At 53.8% G+C, this 19,346-nt stretch overlaps 1 protein-coding gene across 1 annotated transcript; it reads left to right on the top strand.

The window, feature by feature from the left end:
• The first annotated feature begins 520 nt into the window (after nucleotides 1-520).
• Nucleotides 521-17,609, top strand: LOC110197774 (uncharacterized). The gene is made up of 5 exons (XM_020971835.2): nucleotides 521-646; nucleotides 3,457-3,552; nucleotides 4,063-4,189; nucleotides 15,336-15,503; nucleotides 16,194-17,609. Exons 2-5 carry the CDS (start codon nucleotides 3,469-3,471, stop codon nucleotides 17,354-17,356), a joined length of 1,542 nt encoding a protein of 513 aa, XP_020827494.1. The 5' UTR covers nucleotides 521-646; nucleotides 3,457-3,468; the 3' UTR covers nucleotides 17,357-17,609.
• The last annotated feature ends 1,737 nt before the right edge of the window (nucleotides 17,610-19,346 follow it).

The following is a 19,346-nucleotide window of genomic DNA, read 5'->3' as shown; positions in this document are numbered from 1 at the left end:
GGGTCCGGAGCCTGGGGTCCAGGGCCCGGAGGGGGAGGAGCTGGGGTCCTGCACGTCGCGGAGCCGGGCTGCGTAAACGCCAGCTGCACATGGAGCGTCTACACTGGGGGAACGGTTCCTTGGCGGTTCTCGCGGCAATCCACGCTCAGAAAGCGTTAGAAAGGCGGCCCACGGGCTTCAGAGAGGGTCCCAGAACCCGGGCCCTTTCCTTGCTCCGTTCCTTCACGCCCCCAAGAACAACGAGCAGGAGAGCGTCCCCCTTCCCCCAGCGGGGCGGCCAAGGCTTGCGCCGCTGTCTCGTGAGGTAGTGAGCTCCCCGTCCCGGCACCCGTGTAAGCAGAGCCAGGGGCTCCGGGCACGGACAGCTCCACACGAACACACAGGTTCAAGGGCAGTGACACACGCGCTGAGCCCCTACGCCCGGAGGAGGCAGGGCGGCGCACGCGCACTGCACAGGCCCAGTCCAACGCGGCCCCAAGGCCATAGCCTCCTGCTGCGCCTGCGCACTGAACGGCCCGCGAAGATTCCCAGAAGTCTCTGCGCTCGCTCCTGCCCGGTCCACAGCCTGCGGGCGGCTCCGGATGCGCAGGCGTAGATCGAGGGCCGAGCGAACGAGGAAGCGCCGGGAGCTGAGGGGGAGCGAGAGGTGAGTGCGGGGTGTGTGACGTCACGGGCCTGGGGGAAGGGAGAAAGGGAGGGGGAGGGGGAGTGATCGGGTGTCCACACAGGGGGCCGAGATTGGAAGGGATTGGGGGTGTGTGTGTGTCACCGTGGGTTGTGTAGAGGTGTGTGTGTGTGTGTGAGACCTGGGCGCCTGGGGGGGGGTCCTGTCCCCAGGGCTGCGTCTGTCACTGGGGCGGGGGACAGGGGCCCCTGGGAGCACCGCGGACCTGGGTTCAAGTCCTGCCTCTGACCCCACCCCCACCCCACTCTCGCTGAGCCTGTGAATGGCCATGGAGGGGCCCCAGCTGCCCCGGCAGAGGGAGTTTCCTCCCCTGGGACTTCCCTGTCCTACAGACCCCCGCCCCCGGCCCCTCCCCCAAGACTGCCTAGCTGTCCCGGGGGCTTGGGGGAGGGGCGTGGGTGTGGAGGGGGCAGGGAGCCTTCCTTCAGACTTGTCACTGGTCAGTGTGCCCCCTGGCATCCCTAAGGACTGGGGAAGCTCACTCCCTGTTTCAGGAAGTGCTTCCACTGCTCAGCCCGGGCCGGCCCGCCCATGGGCACTGGGTGTCCTGGGGGAGCATCTGGACCCTCTGGAGCAGAGCTCCTTAACCACATGTGTGTGTGCGTGCACATATGTGCACTAGGTGTGAGTGTGCGTTGTGTGTGCACGTGTGTGTATGCATGTGTGTGCACTAGGTGTGAGTGTGCATTGTGTGTGCACGTGTGTGCATGCGTGTGTCTGTAAAGGTGCTAGGTATAAGTGTGCATTATGTGTGTGTGCACATGTATGTGCATCTCCTCATGGGCTGGTGCCACCCTTTCCAGGCCCTGTGGAGGCCCCCTTCTCCCTCAAAGCCCCCAGGCTTCTAGTCCCATCTCCTGCCTAGGAACTTCCTTCCTCTCTGCCTGGCCTCCCACCTGGCACCCCCCCCCCCAGGGTGGGTGCTGCCGGGATGTCCCCATTCCCCATCATGGTTTGTCCTCCGGGATTCTGCCCTCTGGACACCCCTCCGTGGGAGCATTATTCCTCCCCATGCCCCCCCCTCACATTCCCAGCCCTTCACCTCAGTGCCCCCTGTCCTGCCCCTCCCTCGCACCGCTGCCCTCGCTGCCAGTGTGCGGCCTCATCTCGGCCCAGCGGCAGCCCTTGTGGTCATCCTTTATTGCCTCTTGTGCCCCACAGTGACCCCCAAGTCCTCTGCCTGAGGAGAGCTCCTGCCTCTTGCTGCGGGGAGAAGATGAGGCTGTTTCTCTCGAGCTCCCTTCTCCGGCCCTTCTCCAGCCACGGTCATCCCTCGGGTGCACTCAGGATGCCCGTCCCTCTTTCATGTTCAGGCTGTCCTTGGCCACGGGCGCCGTCCACACCCGGGCTCAGGCCTCCTCCATCCCCTCCCTTGCTCTCCTCTCAGGCCGTATTCTCCACCCTCAGGCTTTCCCAGTGATGTGCCCTCTGACCTCCCCCTCCGGCCACACCACTCCAAAGCTGCCACGGTGGTGTAACGCCGAGGTCTGATGGCCTTTCCTCTGCTGTCCTCCTCCTTCACAGGGCTTGATGTCAACAGTGAGGTGGTGTGGGGGGGCAGAATGCCGGGCCTAGAATTAGGAAGGCATGGGTTCAAATGCAGCCTCAGATGAGTACGAGTCTCTGCCTCAGTCTCCTCATCTGTAAAATGGGGATAACAACAGCACATCTCTTCCAGGATTGTTCATACTATTTGTAGCACTCAGCACAGTGCCTGGCACCCAGCAAGCACTTCCTTCCCATCGGCCTCCCCTCCTCCGTACTTCCTTCTGGATACCCGGCCTTTCTGTCCTGTCCCTCACTCCTATGACCAGCCTCAAATACCCTCTTAATTGAACTCTTCTTTCAGTGTCCCTCTGCCCTCTTCAGTCTGTCTCCCCCACGGACGCCAAAATCATCTTCGAGGGACAAAAGTTACTCCCGCTTAGTACCTTCAGTAGCTCCTGTGGTCTCTGGGAGGACCCACAGACTCGCAGCCCAGATCCAGCCCCAAGGTTCTGGGCCATGCCGGCTGCTTGCCTTTCTCTGCAACATTCATCCCTTGCCCATGCCTTTGCCCTGGCTGTCCTCCGAGCCTGCAAGGCTCCCTGTTCTCCCCTCAGCCTCTTGGGATCCTCAGACCCTTCCAGGCACAGCCCCAGCATCACCTCCTCCAGGAAGTCCTCCCCCAGCCTGGCGAGCACATCACACTTACCAGGAACTGACCTATCTTTGCCCATGCCGTGACTCCCCTTAGCATGTAGGGACTGTGTCTCTCCTGTCTTTGTGCCCTGTGCACCCTGCCCCTGGTGGGGACTTAATAGAGGGTGCAGAATTGGACTGAATGGGGGGGTCTCTCTCCTGCAACTGCATCCTCCAGTTAATACGTCTGCCCTATGAGTCTCTGATCCCTGCGTGTCTCCCCCCTTGGTCTCTCCTGAAGAGCCTGGGGGATGCCAGGACTGCTACTGTGATTGATATGTGTGTGTGTGTGTGTGTGTGTGTGTGTGTTGTGTGTTTACACTTCTGTGTATATATGTGTATGTATTTACACATTGTGTGTGTGTTTACACTTATGTGTATGTATGTGTATGTGTTTACACATTGTATGTGTATGTGTTTACACATTTTGTGTGTGTGTGTGTGTGTGTGTGTGTGTGTGTGTGTGTGTGTGTGTGTGTGTAAGGCCTGGGAGGTGGGTCACTACCCGGCAGGCAGCTGGTCCCTCGCCAGGCCGGCAGGGGCTGAAGGCTGGTTCTTTCCCTGACAGAGGCTCCTCTCTCCACCCTCAGGTCTCAGGTCTCATGGCTCTGAATCTCCTTCTTCCCCATGAGGGAAGCCCGGAGGAGGATGGTGGGTCCCCCAGGGGCCCCTTGGCCCCAGACCAGGTGAGTCGGGGTCTCCTCCTGCCCCAGGACTGTCCTCCGGGCTCCCAGACCGCTCTTTGCTGCCCCTGAGTCCTCAGGGAATTCTTAAAGTTGGTGGTCAGTCATGAGAATTACCATAGACTAGGCTGGCCAGCCCCTGGGCTGCAGGCCTGGCTCAGAGGCCTCCTTCCCTGAGGTCATCTGGTCCAGCCTCCAAGAAGAGGGTTCCAGCAGAGCCTGCAGACTACCCGCTGCCTCCCCAGTTTGCTGTAGGGCATAGGGCCCCCAACCCCCAGATCCACTTCCTCACCATCGGGGACCCTTCTCCCCAGGGCTCCCAGGGCCATGTCTGGGCTGAGAGGAGTATAGATGGACAGCTGGAAGGGTTCTTGGAGGGCATCTGGTTCAAGCCCTTGGTTTTAGGGTTAGGAAACCGAGGCACAAAGCCTTGCCCACAAAGGCCCACCTGCCTTCCCCCCCCCCCGGGGTCCAGTGCCCCCCGGGCCAGCACGCCTGTGTTTGGTGTTGCAGGAAGTGGTGTCGTTCAGGGACGTGGCTGTGGACTTTACCGAGGAGGAGTGGGAGTGCCTGAGCCCTGCTCAGTGGCAGCTCTACAAGGAGGTGATGCTGGAGAACTACAGGAACCTGGTGTCCCTGGGTAAGGCCACCTCCCCCGGGCCCAGGGTTGGGGGGTGTCTCTTCTGGTCCGGGGCTCTAGGATGGTGTGGCCTCTGGCCTTCTCTTTCCTGTCCCCACAGACCCAGCAGAGGCTGCCTGGGCCCAGGGCTCCCTGGTCCTCTGGGGGGAGGGAGACGTGGCTCTTCCCTGGCTGTTGGTGCTGCCGAGGCTGTTGGGGAGACCCTGCGGTGGTCCCAGAGCTGGAAAGGACTCCAGAGACCACAGATTCCTGCCCATGCCTGAAGGGAATCCCCATGAAAGCCTGTGGTCCTCCCCCTCTGCTTAAAGAGCTCCATGCCTGGGTCCGTGCGCCCATCTTCGTGTGGCCTGGACTCCTGGCAGCCCTTCTCCAGGTGGACATTCCCCCTTTTCTCAATGTCCTTCTTAAGCCATGGCCCCCAAGACTGACCCAGTCTTCCAGGTGAGGTCTGCTGAGGGCAGAGTGTGTCCAGGGGGACCATCCCCTTCCCTTCCTGGAAGTGCCTTCTCTCAATGTAGCCCAAGGTCTCATGAACACTTTTGGCAGCCACAGTGCACCCGACTCCTCTGGAGCTGGCAGGCCTCTCAGACCCCCAGATCTTCAGAGCAGCCACCGTCTGACCAGGCCTCCTGGCTTGCACTTGCCGGGTTGATGTTCTTGGACCCAAACATACGACTTGGCGTTTGTCTTGTTGAATTTCATTCTTGATCGAGCCCAGGGTTCTGGGCTGCCGAGGTCTTTAGATCCTGTCTGTGTCGCCCGTTGGGTGAGCCGGGCATCCGTGCCTTTCTCCAGGTCACCGACGCCAGTGTTGCAATGCAGAGAACTCCACTGGAGACCTCCTGCCGCACTGACCCGGGGCTGCTCACGCTGCCCTTTGGGCTCTGAGCCCCCAGAAGTGCATTATCATGGACTCCGCACCTCCCTGTCTTCTCCACACTGGTCTGAAAGATGTGACCAGTGGCTTTGCAGAAGTCCTTGGCCTCCCCCTCGTGACCTAGGTATTCATCTTGTTCCAGGCAGAGTGGAGGGCTGCATGAGGTGAAGCGCGGCTGGCCCTGCCCTCGCTGCTCCTCGGCCCGGATCTCCCCAGCCCGCAGGCCCATTGTTTGTAGATTCTTCTTTCCTGTTTGGGTGATCAGGCCGGAGTTGGCCATAGTCCCCCTTTCCACGGCGTCTGCCGTGTGCCTGGTAACGGCCCAGTTGGGCCAGGTGCCCTGTGGCCCTTGTGCCGTGTGCCTCACAGCCTGTGTGCCCTGTGGCCCATGTGCCGTGTGCCCCGCAGCCTGTGCGCCTCCCATTCAGGGCACCCAGACACTCGCCTCGGGGAAGGATCGTCCATTCATTCTCGCTTGGTTTTCCGTTTCTCTTCAGTGAAGAAAACAGATTCCGAATGAGAACCCAGCATTCTGCTCGGCCCTTGTGGTCAGACTCCATCCTGAGGCAGCCAAGGGGTGGGAGACGGTGAGACAGGACGTCCAGAAGCCTGGGGGCCTTACTGCTGTCTGCCTCAGTTTCCTTATTGGTAAAATGACGATGCTACTGGCCCTTCCCTCCAAGGGTCGTTGTGTAGATCAACTGAGAAAGTATTTGTAAAGTGCTTAGCAGACTAGATAGGTATTAACTGCTGTGCTTGCTGTCCAGGTTTCTGTCCCTTCTTTCAACCTTTTCCTCCCTGTAGAGCTGTAAAACACCTGTTTTTGTCGTCCTTAGGTCCCTTTGCCAGCCTCAGTCCTTCTGAGCCTGAGCCCTCCTGACGTCACTCCACAAACGCATGTCCCCCTGTCCCCTTCGCTCCGTTGCCTGGCTGCGTGTCACAGTGTCTTCTTTGCTCTGTCACCTGGCCACATTTCCTTTCCCACCAAACCCCTCCCTTTCTCTCTGTCTCCTGACCATGTATCCAACTGTCCCCTTCACTCTGTCGCCTGGCCACGTGTCCCCCCGTCCCGTGTGTCCATCCCCTTCATTCCGTTGCCTGGCTGCGTGTCACGGTGTCTTCTTTGTTCTGTCACCTGGCCACATTTCCTTTCCCCCCAAACCCCTCCCTTTCGCTCTGTCTCTTGACCACGTATCCAGCTGTCCCCTTCACTCTGTCTCCTGGCCACGTGTCCCCCCATCCCATGTGTCCGTCCCCTTCACTCTGTCGCCTGGCCGAGCACCTCCCCCCTCACCATCCTCTTCTGTCCATTGCCTGGTCGCGTGTCTTCCCCCCGCCACTGTCCCCTTCGCTCCATCGGCTGGCCGCGTGAGTCAGCTGCTGAGCTCCTGTGCATCCACGTCAGCCTCTTTGGACTGATCCCGCTTTTCCTCTGCCCCGGATCTTTGTCCTCTCCGTTTCTGGAGGATTTCATTCTCGAGCGCTTCCCACGCTCCTGGGATGACCTCCTGTAGACTTTTAGTCTGTGGGCTCTTTCCTGTCTTTCCCTTCGGCCCTCTGATGTCTGCTTCACCAGACCCTAGTGCACATGTCAGATGACACTGGATTTCCTTGCGTTCTCTTTTGTAAAGTCTAGAGGCTGTGGTCGTTTCGCTCCCAGGTTCCCCTCCTTACTCTCTCAGCGATCAGCTCCTTTATTAGGTGCTAGGTGACCCACTGGATAGAGCATGGGCCTAGAAGACCTGAGTTTGAGTCTTACCTCTGAAACTTACTAGCTGTGTGACTCTGAGCAAGTCACTTAATCCCTGCCTCAGTTTCCTTATCTGTAAAATGAGGATAATAGTGGCACCTACCTCCCAGGGTTGTTCTGAGGATGAGATGAGATAACATTTGTAAAGTGCTTTGCCAGCCTGGAGCACCATAGAAATGCTGGCTTTTGGGGGTAGCGAGGCGGCGCAGTGGATAGAGCGCCAGCCCTGGAGTCAGGAGGACCTGAGTGCAAATCCAGCATCAGACACATGACACTTCCTAGCTGTCTGACTCTGGGCAAGTCACTTAACCCCAGTTGCCTCACTTAAAAAAAAAAAGGAAAGCTAGCTTTTATAATTGTTATTATTATTGTTGTTGTTAGTGAGAATCAGACGTAGAACAGAAATCCACCTTGTTGATCCCTCCTCTTCTCTGTCAGTCAACAAGAATTTCTGAAGGATTTTTCATGTGTGGGCTCTGAGCATAGAAAGGAAGGCAAAAACAAGTGTCTGCCTTCAAGGAGATGACACTCTAGCGGGGAGATGGCAGGCAGCGCAGGGCGCACAAGATGTGGGAAAGGCCCTATCAGCAGGGGCCGAGGAGGGAAGATCTTGGCAGAGGAGGGGGGCCAGAGCGGTTCAGGCCTGCAGGACGACATACTGCAGCGAGAGATGCAGGCTGGAGGGTGACAAGGGGCCTTGGACTATCACATAGAAGAGCTTCTGTTGGGTCCCGGGGATGGGACGGAGTCCGTGGCTTCAGCAAGCAGGGGGGCGACGTGGTCAGAGCAGGCGTGCCGGGTGGAGGATGGATCTGGGGAGAGATTTGTGCCGGGGGGGGAGCAAACAGAGGAACAGTGCGTCCAGGCATGAGGCGTTGAGGACCTGCACGGTAGTGCAGCGAATAGGGACATCCGGGAGACAGGGTGGGGAGGCCAGAACAGGGAGACTTCTGAAGGACAAAACAATCCGGGAGGCCCATCTGGAGTCATTTGCTGCTCTGCTTTGGGAGAGACAGAGATGGGGAGAGGGAGGGTGGAGACAGGGGGAAAGTGAGAGGGGGAGAGAGAAGGAAAGTGAGAGAGGGAAAGTGAGGGGGAGGGGGGGAGACAGAGAGGGAAAGTGGGGGGGGAGAGGGAAAGAAGTGAGGGTTGGGGAGAGAGAAGGAAAGTGAGAGAGGGAGAGAGGGAAAGTGAGGGAGAGGGGGGGAGAGAGAAGGAAAGTGAGAGAGGGAGAGAGAGAGGGAAAGTGAGGGAGAGGGGGGGAGAGAGAAGGAAAGTGAGAGAGGGGGAGAGAGAGAAAGGAGAGAGGAGGGAGATGGTATGAGACCCAGCCCGCAGGGTCCAAGGCTCCAGCACCGCACTCTCACAGACGGTGTTCCAGGCTCCTGATCTGTCTCTCAGCCTCTTCATCCATTTCCTCTTTCTGTCCAGACGGGCTATGGCACATGCTCCATCATTGGACATTAACCCCAGATCTTCTCCCCTCTGGTTTCTGGATTTCCCCTCCTGCAGAGCCTGAGCTCTGGGCTCACTAGCCCCCTTCATGTTAGAACTGCTAGATCCTCTCGCTTATGGAGCCCCCGGGGGCATCGTCTTGTAGACACTGGAGTCACTGGGTTTTGTTCCTGCCTCTTTTCTTGGATTTTTTTTCCTCCTTGGCACTTTCGGGTAGCCCAACAGACACTCTGCTCTCCATCATAGTTACTATCTGTGTTAGTAATAGCAGGTAATAATGATAACGTTGTCGTAGCCCTCGAAGGTTTGCGGAGCACTTTACTGATGGTCATTCACCTGATCCTCCCCTTACGGGTGAGGCTGGAGGAGCTCTGAGTTGCTGCTAAGTGGCCAAAACAGATTTGAGTTCCTGTGCCCTGTCCTCCGTGCCCCCTAGCTGGGCTGTGTGCGTGGATGGTTTGATCTCCTGATTAAATCTGCTCGACAGCAGGCCAGCCATAGCCATTCTCCCCAGGCTTTGCCATTGTCTCCACCACCCTGTTCCTGTAGGCCACGGCCCCAGAGGCCCCTTCATAGGCAGCAGGGGATTTCCCAAATGATTGCTCTCTTTTTCTCCCACATTTTCAATGGGAACAGTGTGCTAAATAACGTCGGTGTGTGTGCGCGCAGCGCAGTCTTCAGTGCTCTTGGGGGCCGCCTCTGGTGTTGGCGCCCCTGGGGAGCACCAGCCGAGCCCCTTGGGAGAGCCTTGGGAGGGCCTCGGCGCCCCCTGGGTTGTCCAGGGGACGGAAGGACGCTGCCTCGGTGCCCCAGCAGAGGATCACTAACTGCTCCCCCTCTTCTCTCCCTCCGTGGTCCTGACCGGATGATCTCTCTCCCCTGTGGATTCTGCTCTGTCATTCTTTGGAGGACCAGCAGCTTCTTCTTCAGAGCATCTGACTAGGGGGCGCAGTGGATAGAGCTCTGGACCTGCATTCAGGAAGACCTGAGTTCAAATCGTGCCTCAGACCCTTATTAGCTGTGTGACCCAGGGCAAGTCACGTAACCTCTACTGCCTCAGTTTCCCCATCTGTAAAATGGGGATAATAATAGCACCTACCTCCCAGGGTTGTTGTGAGGATAAAATGAGATAATATTTGTAAAGTGTTTTGCAAACCTTAAAGCTTTCCACAAATGCTTGGTATTATCATTATCTCCTGCTGAAAGAGCCTCAAACTTTCTTCTGAGCTCTAGTTGTGCAGCTCTCCTTTCAGCTCTGTGTAACTCTCCTCTGCTGTGCAGCCACTCTCCAGCTTCCTTCAGGGCCATGTCTCCCCTCCTCCACCTCAGATGCCCTTCCCCCACCAAAGCCGCCATTTTGTTTCCTTTAGTAACAGCCTGGACTTGAGGCACCTTCACCGCAAAGGAGAGGCGTCCAAAGGTCCGGCTCCCTGGCCTCTGCTCTGAGGTGTGGGGCACGTTTGTGGAATGTAGCACCTAACGTCACACGCTGTCCACGTTTTGTTAGTTTTGCTGAAATGTCTTTTCCTTTTTTTGAGGTGAGGGAGTGGGTGGATGAGTAAGGAAATATATTTAATATAAAAACAAGAGATGTCAATAAAATATATTTTTTAAAAGATGACACTGATAGAGCTTGGTCCCAAGGAAGAGAGATGAGTGCCCCTCCCTTCTGCTTTTTCGAAAGAAAACTGTGGGGGAAACTGGAAATAAATTTATAAATCAATTAAAAACATGTATTTGGCTGCTACTGTGAGCTGGGCATTGGGAATAGAAAGACAAGAATGAAACCAGCCCTGCCCTCAGGAAACCTGTATTTGGGGAGTGGGAGTGGGAGACAGCCATATGTGTGTACAAGTGGGTACAAATTATACACAAAATAAATACATGGGGGGAGGGCACCAGGCACCTGGAGGAATTAGGAAAGATGGTGCTCACGCTGAACTTTGAAGAAGACGACAGCTGGGGTTGTGAGGGACGGAAGGCCCATGTAAAGTCAGGGAGGTTGGAGCCGGAGGGGGAAGTGGGGAGAGGCAGCTTTGACTAGACCCTCTAGAGTGAGAGCATGGAGGAAAGTAGTAAGACTGCAGAAGGGGCTGGAGAGCCTGTGTCTCTGCCTCTGCGTCGCAGGGGAGACTTTTTATTTTGCGGAGTGCAGGTTTGGGGAAGATCAATGAGGAGTGAAATGGAAGGAGCACCAATGCAGAGAGCCAGGCTGGGCTGACTGAGCGTTCTTGTCTTACCCTTATCCTGAAAGACTGGAATGGACATTCAGGGCTCAGAAGACCTACCGTCTTACTTTCCTGTTCTTTCTGTGATGAAATGGTCAGGTTTGTTAAGTTCATGATAGAGGCAGGGAGTTGAAGCCAGGCGGTGAAGGCTTTTTGATGTCCCACAGAGGTGTTTGTGTTTGACCCCAGAGGCTGTAGGGAGCCACTGGGCTCTAAGGAGCAGGGGAGTGACTCGGTCAGACCCGGGCTTTAGGACTGGCCCTTTGGTGGCGTGTTAGTGTGAAGGGCGGGTCGGAGAAAGAACAGGCTGGAGGTCAACATCATGTTTACACCGATGGGAAGATACATTCCCAGTGGATAAACTACCAGAAGGAGTCTGGAAGGAGGTAACTTTCAGATTCGTGCTTTGGGAGAAATTCTGGTAAGAGAACAGACCAGGGGTAGAGATGACAGAAGACAGCAAAGACTGAGTTCTTCCTCCATCACTTACCAGCTGTGTGACCCAGGGCAGGTCACTGGATTTCTCCCCCTCAGCCTCCTTATCTGCATAGCTTCTTCCTCACAGGATTGCCCTAAGGATAACGTGAGTTGTGCAACACATGCAAAGCACTTTGAGAAACTAAAGAGAGCTCTGTAAATGTTAACTATTATTAAATTAGGCAATTGTGATTCTGTAAAATTAAAAAGCTTCTGTGTGAACAACAGTGTAACTAGGAGAGAAAATGTTGCCTGTGGGGTACCCTTCTTACCAAACCTTGCTGATAGGTGGCTGCTCATGCAGACCCATCACCATCTCGGGGGCTGCCTCCCCCACCCCTCCCCAGCTCTGCCTCTCAGAAGCCTTCATTTCCTTGTAAGCTTGATTCCGGCACCCCTCCTGATGCGAAGTCTTTCTTGGTCCCTTCAGCCGCCGGTGCCTGCCCTCCTCCAATTTCCATGTCTTTTCTCATAAGTATATTGCATATATTTACATAGGTTCATATTGTTTTCCCTTGTCATAGAAGAATTTGTGGGGGCAGCTAGGTGGCACAGTGAATAGAGCACCAGCCCTGAAGTCAGCAGGACCTGAGTTCAAATGCGGCCTCAGACCAAACACTCGACACCTACTAGCTGTGTGACCCTGGGCAAGTCACTTAACCCCAATTGCCTCACTAAAAAAAAAAAAAAGAATTTGTGGCTTAGCTTTCTTCCTACCATTTACTTAAAATGAGGACAGCCTGTAACTAGCTAGACTCTGCAAAATCAAGCAGAGACGACAGCTCTAGCCCCGGAGTTCACTGGTTAGTGCTGGAGATGCCAGCTAAAGCTCCGAGGTTACCCTAACACAGATCTTCCCTCCGCCACCTGTTCTTTGGTCTGTAAATCATTATCTCCCCTTACTTGTTCTTTGAAATTCCTTGGTAGCTATCCTGCTTAGGTAACCCAAGCCGATAAAAGGCTGTTTGCCCAGTGACGCCTGCGCTCTGAGCCTGATGAACAGTCTCTGCGTCTGGGCTGTGTGATCGGCAGCAGCTCCTGATCAGAGGATCCTTGGACCGTTTCTGTCACACCTCAAAGGCGGGGACTGCTGTACTTTGCCTTTGTGCCTGAGGCCCCATTTCCTTGTGCACCAGGAAGGTCATTCCACCTGGTCTCCTGTGTCTTCAGTCTCAAGTGCTTGTCCCTGGCCTCAGCTGTCTGTGGCCCAGAGAGGATTCTGCCTGAAGCCAGACCCCTGTGGACAATGAAAACTTACCTAAATACCTGCCCCCGACCCTTTTTACTGTGCCTCTGGAGTTCCTGTTCCACAAGCAACAAACTAGGTTTCACCTTAAAGTCTTCTCCATTCTTTCCTGGCTCTCATAGAGACCTCTGCCCCCTCTAGATGACACCACCTCCTGGCCACCCTTTCTAGCACTGGCTGTGCCTTCAGCCAAACTCCAAATCACTGTTCTGGGTGGTGGCTACGGCAGGCAGTGGTGGTGGTGGTGGCAGTGGGCAGTCGTGGTGGGGTGGTGGTGGGCAGTGGTGGTGGTGGTGGCAGTAGCTGTGGTGGTGGTGGGGTAGTGGCAGTGGTGGTGGTGGCAGTAGCCAAGGTGGTGGTGGGGTGGTGGGCAGTGGTGGTGGTGGTGGGTAGCTGTGGTGGTGGTAGTGGTGGTGGCAGCGGTGGGCAGTGGTGGTGGGGTGGTGGCAGTGGGCAGTGGTGGTGGTGGCAGCGGGCAGTGGGGGTAGTGGGGTGGTGGCAGTGGCCGAGGTCGTGGTAGTTGGATTTCTCTTGGCTCCTCATTGCCACTTTCAGGCTCTCCCTCTACCATCATTACTCAGTAACCTCTCCTCCCTTGAGGAGGAGCCGTCGTTTGCCCACTGCTTGCATTCCCTGGCTCAGGCACAGGCTCACCCTTTCGCTGCTCCCCAGCTCCTGCCCTCCTGCTGAGGGATGCCAGCACGCACCCTGACGCTCCATTCCTCACCCTCCGTGATGGCCTCCTCCACCCCACCTCAGTCACACCCACGATGGTCATGGTGTGATCTTGCTGTCACCTGCCAGTGCACCGCGTCCCTGCTCACAAACTGAAATCCCCTCACCTGACCTGGAATCTGATGTCATTCCACTTTTCCCTCCTTGCAACCCCCGGCACATTTCTGTCCACACTTGTAATTGGCTTCCAATCTGCCGTTCTCCAACATTGGCTGCACTCTTCTCCTTCCCCATCTTGGCCCCTAGTGAGCCAGTTCAGCCCTACACCCTCCTTGTGAATCCCTCCCCTGTCCCCATCCCAGCTGATCCCCAGTTGTGACTCACTCTCACCATCACCTGTCTTCCCTCCTGCAAATGTATTGCTGAATGAAGCCATGGGGAAGACCATCACAGAACCGTTCTAACTGGGTTCCCTACAAACTTGTTACACCACCTCCAGAGCCCTCACTGCTGCCGGGCGGTCCTGCTCCGCCTCCCTTATCAGCTCACTCTTCCCCACTCCACAGCAGCCCTTCCCAACCTTCTCATCCCTCCTCAAGCCTCGGTGGCTCTCTTTCCCCCACCCTCTCAGCTGACAAGCTGGCCTCGTTCCAGTGAAAGACTTGAGGCCGTTGGCTGAGGACTTCCCCTTCCTCCTCCTCCATATCTTCTCTCCCCCACATGCTCCTTCTTCCCCCTGCCTCCTCCCTTCTGCTATCCTGTCTCACTTACAGAAGTGGACCTTCTCCTGACCATGGTCAACCACTCCACATGCACAAATTCTCTTATTCTGGACTGTGGACCCCACAGCAGAGTGCCCCCTCTATTATGCCCACTCTCATTTATCTTCAGTCTCTCCCTGTCTGCTGCCTACAAACATGCCCATGTCTCCCCTGTCTTCTAAAACCTCCTCACTTGATCCTGGGTCCTATCATCTCCTATCTCTCCTCCCTAAACTTGTCTACAGTAGGCCTCTCACTCTCCTGTCTGAAGTCTGACGTCATTCCCTAAACTGCTCTCTCCAAGCATAACAGTGACCTCTTAATTGCTAAGTCCTATGGCCTTTTTTCAGATCTCATCCTTCTTGACCTCTTGGCTTTCTCCTGATTCTCCTCCTGCCTCTCTGACTACTCTGCTGAGAACACCCAGATCCAACCTGCCACGCGGGGCTGCCTCTTCTCCCTCTAGCCTACGTCACCTAATGAGCTCATCAGCTCCTAGGGATTCAATTATCTCTATGCTGATGGTTCTTAAGTCTACCCCTCTCTGCTTTCCTCCAGACTTGCATCTCCAATTGTATGTCCCATAGACAGCTTAAACTAAATGTGTCCAAAAAGGCACTCATTATCTTACCCCCCTCCAAACTTATTATTGTAGAGGGCACCTCCATCCTCCCAGTTCCCTGGGTATGATCCTCTACTCCCATCACTGCTCCCATCCCAGATCCAATGTGGTGCCAAGAGTTGTCGATTTCACCTTGGCAGCATCCTTCCTGTGCCCCTGCCCCCATCCTGATGCAGGCCTTCATCTCCTCACGCCTGGACCCCAGCAGTAGCCTGCCTCATGGCTGTGCCCGCTCGAGCCCGACCTCCATTCAGCTGTGGGTTACCTTCCTAAATCATGTCCACCCTCTGCTCAGTAAGCTCCATCAAATGCTCTGTCAAAGCCCTTCTTAACTGAGTGCCCCCCTCCCTTTCCAGCCTTTTTACACCTTATTCTCCACCACGTCCTCCCCAGTCCAGTGACCCTGGGCTCCTGACTGTTCCATGAACAAGACCCTCCATCCCTCAGGCATTTTCTTGGGCTGTTTGGAGCACTCCACCTCCTCTTCTCTGACCATTGACTTCCTGGCTTCCTGTAAGTCCCAGTTAAAATCCCATCTTTCACAGGAAGTTTTCCCCATACCCTGTTACTTCTAGTCTGTTAATGATTTCCCATTTCTCCTATGCACAGCTTGCTTGTATATCTTTGTTTACATGCTGTCTCCCCCGTTAGACTGCAAGCTCTTGGGCGGCCAGGGCTGTCTTTTGCCTCTTTTCGTATCCCCAGCACTTAGCCTGACACACACTAAGTGCCTAACAAATGTTTGTTGATTGGCTGATTGATTGATTATAGTTTTGGAGAGTTGAGCATTTTAGTGTCCAGGGTTGTAAGGCTAGTATGCCTTAGAGATGGGACTTGCCTTCAGGACTGGCTCCATATCTACTCCACAGCTTCTCACCTCACACTCAGTAGGCACTTAATAGATGCTAGTGGATTAATTGATTTTGACAAGTGTAGTCATTTGCTACCAATAGGTAAAACCTGCCTCTCCTCCTCCACGGTCCATGGGCAGTCACACCTGAGCCCCCTTCCCCCATTCCCCAGTACAGAGCTGTCTCCTTTCCTCCTGTGGGCAGGGCTGTTGGAGGACAAACCAGACCTGGTCTCCCGGCTGGAACAAGGGGAAGAGGCATGGGCCTCGGACATGCAGGAAGAGGGCCCCAGGAGCCCCTGTCCCTGGGGAGGAGACCCTTCCGCCAGGTGTCGAGGAGCCCGTGGATGCCACAGCCCCTCTGGGCCGTCAGGTATGGCCTTCTCTGAAGTGTGGGGAGGGTCCCCAGGGCAGGTGCTGCTGGGGATTTACCCACCACCTCCCTGGTCTGCGAGGGTTGAGAAGTCCAAGGCCTGAGGCTGATGGAGACATCGCTCTGTGTCTTCTCAGTGCACACACGGGACAACTCGGTGTGTCCTGGAGTGTTCACGTACCCCCTCGTCCTCAGTTTTCTAATTGGTAAAATGAGAGGCCTTTAAAAATAATCTCTGAATGCTGTTCTGCCTCTCAGAGGTCCCTGCCACCACTGCCTGTCAGCATTTCTAAAGCCCAAGGCTCACCAGGTCACACCCTGCTCAGTGAGCTGCTGGCTTCCTGGGGTCTTTAGGATGCCATGACTTCTCTGTGACATGAAGGCCTTTCCCCAGATCTCACACGTCCCTCCTTGTCATGCCCTCTTCAGGCCAGCCGCACTGGCCTTCCTGCTGCTCCTCCCCCCAGGGTCACATTGCCATGCCTTTGCACACAGCTGTACCCCATGCCTGGGATGCCCTCCCTCTTCCCCTATGCCCCCTAGGAGCCCCGATTTCTCAGCTCATGTGCCACCTCCTACCCAAGGCTCAGCCAGATGCCCCAGCTGCTGGTAGTTAATGCTTTCTATCCCTGAAATTATTTGGATTTGCTTTGTATATTTTTATATATGTGCATGTTATCTCCCCAATAGAATGTCAACTTTTTGAGAAAAAAAAGAAAGGAGGAAGAAAAATGAAAACCTTCATTGAGCAGAGAAGTCATCAATATGTTGACTTCGGGGGCAACTTTCATCGGAGCATGTGCAAGCATCTGGGGTCATGGGATTATGATGAATATGGGAATCACTCTCATAGTTACATACTCCTTAATCGGTATCATAGAACCCAACCCTGTGACTTGAGAAGTGGACAGGATTTCCCGAAGAACTCATTTCTCATTCAAAACCAGAGAATTCGTGCTCAAGAGAAATCTTATAAATGTGGAAAGGCTTTCATGAACTACTCAACCATTATAAACTATGAAAGAAATCATGATGGAGGGAAACATAAATGTAGCCAATGTGGAAAATCCTTTAGATGGCTGTCAGTTCTTACTGAGCACGAGAAAATTCACACTTGTGAGAAATCCTATGACTGTAAGGAATTTGGGGAGGTCTTCAGCCAAAATTCAGACTTTATTGGACACGAAAGAATTCATAGTGGAAAGAAACCATATGATTGCAAGCAGCGCGGAACAGCCTTCAGTTGGCGTTCATACCTCATGGAACATCAGAGAATTCATACTGGTGAGAAACCTTATAAATGTAAGGAATGTGGAAAGGCTTTCAGGCAGAGCTCAAGTCTTACTAAACATCAGAGAAGTCACACTGGTGAAAAGCCTTATGAATGTAACGAATGTGGGAAGGCCTTTAGCCAGAGCTCATCCCTTAGTCAACACTTTAGAATTCATACTGGAGAGAAACCTTATAAATGTAAAGAATGTGAGAAGGTCTTCAGACAGAACTCACATCTTATTCGACATCAGCTAATTCACACTAGAAAGAAACCTTATGAATACAAGGAAATTGGTGTGATTGTTAGCCAATGTTCAGACATTGTTAAATGTGAAATAAATTATGATGGAGAGATATATCGAAGTCAAACTGGTGAGAATCATTATGAATGTAAGGAATGTGGCAAAACCTTCAGCGAGAGCTCAAGCCTTAATAAACACCAGAGAATTCACACTGGAGAAAAGCCATATAAATGCAAGGAATGTGGGAATGCCTTCAGGCAGAACTCACATCTTATTGGCATCAGAAAATTCACACTAGAAAGAAACCTTGTTCAAGTCAAGTCAGCAAGCATTTATTAAGTGTGTACTATGTGCCAGGTACCGTGCTAACTGCTAGGAATACAAAGGAAGAAAGAAAAAACATTCCCTGCTGTCAAGGAGCTCCCAGTCTAATGGGGAAGAAAATATTAATGCAAGGAATGTGGGGAGACATTTAGCCAGAGATCAGACATTATTAAACATGAAAGAATCCATAGTGGAAAGAAGTCACATAGGTTTAAGGAATGTGGGCCAATTGGAACTCATACCTCATTAAACACAGGATAATTCACAATGTGGAGGAATCTTATGAATGTAAGGACTGTGGGAAGACCTCTAGTCAGGGCTCCACCCTTATTCATCATCAGATAGTTCACACTAGAGAGAATTCTTATAAATGTAAAGAGTTAGAGAAGGCCTGCCAGAACACAGTTCTTACCCAACAATAGAGAGTCCACACTGGAGAGATCCCTTTAGAATGCCAGGAATTAGCTCTTGATCAGCATCAAAGAATTCATTACTTACAATCTAATACAATAAACATGTAATAAGTGCCTACTGTATGCCAGGCACTGTTCTAAGCACTGGGGATACAAAAAGAGGTAAAAGAAAGTCCCTGCCCTCAAGGAGCTTACAATCTAATGGGGGTGACAACAGGCAAGCAAACATATACAAAGCAAGCTCTATACAAGATAAATGGGAAGTAATTAAAAGAGGGAAGGCACTGGAATTAAGAGAGATTGGGAAGGGCTTCCAGTAGGAGGTGGGATTTTAGTTGGGACTTAAAGGAAGCCAGGGAGGTCAGTAGTCAGGAGGAGAGAGAGCAGTCCAGGCCTGGAGCACAGCCAGAGAACACACCTGGAGCTGAGAGGTGGAGGATTGTTCAGAGAATATCAAGAAGCCAGTATCCCTGGATCAGAATGTGGTGGGGAGTAAGGCATAAGAAGATTGGACAGGTTATGAAGGAACTCATACCTCACACCTGGTCGTGGAGGCCATAGGAAACCACTGGGATTCTTTGAGTATGGGGTGGTGTGATGAGACCTGTACTTTAGGAAGAACCCTTTGGTGAATGCAGGGAGGGTGGACTGGAGTGGGGAGGGACTTGAGGCAGGCAGACACCCCCCCCCACACCAGCATCCATTGCAGATACTCCAGGTATGAGGTGATGAAGGCCCGTACCAGGAGGGAGAGGGGTAGCAGCACCAGAGAAGGGACATACTCAGATGTTTCAAAGGTAAAAGCAACAGGCCTTGAGAGGTAGGGAAGAGTCCAGGATGACTCCTAGTTTGGGAGCCTGAGCAACCAGGAGGATGGTGTTGAGCTCTATAATAATGGGGAAGGTAGGAGTGGGGGAAAGATAAAGAATTCTGCTTTGGACATGTTGAGGTTATGATGTCAAGATGTCAGAAAGGCAGTTGGAGATGTGAGATTGGAGGTCAGCAGAGAGGGAGAGCAAAGGTTGATTTGAAAATGATTGGCATAAAAATGGCAATTAAATCCATGGGAGCTGATCAGATCACCAGAGAGAGAAGAGAAGAGGGCCCAGGACAGAACCCTGAGGGCCGTCTATGGTGAGAGGGCATGACCTGGAGGAGGATCTAGCAAAGGAAGCAGAGCAGGAAGCAGTGGTCAGAGTGGGAGGAGAGCCAGGAGAGAGAGTGGCGTCCTATCAAGGAGTAAGGGGCGATCACAGCTGCAGGGAGGCCAAGGAGAATGTGGATTTAGACTAGGCCACTGCGTTTAGCAACTGAAAGATCATGAGTAACTTTGGAGACAGCAGTTTCAGTGGAATGTTAAGTTTGGAAGCCTGCTTATAGGGGGCTAAGAAGAGAGTGAGACAAAAGCAGGTGGAGACACCAGTTATAGATGGCCTTTTCTAGGAGTTTAGCTACAAAGGGCAGAAGAGACAGGATGATATTTAGCAGGGATGGGAGATCAAGCGAGGGTATTTTCAGCATAGGGAAAACATGGGCATGTTTGTAGGCATTTAGGAAATGAGTCAGTAGAGAGGGAGAGACTGAAAATAAGT

This window comes from Phascolarctos cinereus, unplaced genomic scaffold (genome assembly GCF_003287225.1).
Source record: "Phascolarctos cinereus isolate Bilbo 61053 unplaced genomic scaffold, phaCin_HiC Scaffold_726;HRSCAF=1367, whole genome shotgun sequence".
Lineage (NCBI taxonomy): Eukaryota > Metazoa > Chordata > Mammalia > Diprotodontia > Phascolarctidae > Phascolarctos > Phascolarctos cinereus.
The sequence above is the reverse complement of the archived record's forward strand: the minus strand, read 5'-3'. Positions and strand labels throughout refer to the sequence as shown.

Bases quoted from the DNA above. Each gene is read 5' to 3' on its own strand.
- LOC110197774 (XM_020971835.2), top strand. From the start codon at position 3,469: ATGGCTCTGAATCTCCTTCTTCCCCATGAGGGAAGCCCGGAGGAGGAT. The intron at 4,190-15,335 runs GTAAGGCCACCT...TCCTGTGGGCAG, and splicing joins CAGGAACCTGGTGTCCCTGG to GGCTGTTGGAGGACAAACCA. The intron at 15,504-16,193 runs GTATGGCCTTCT...TCTCCCCAATAG, and splicing joins CAGCCCCTCTGGGCCGTCAG to AATGTCAACTTTTTGAGAAA.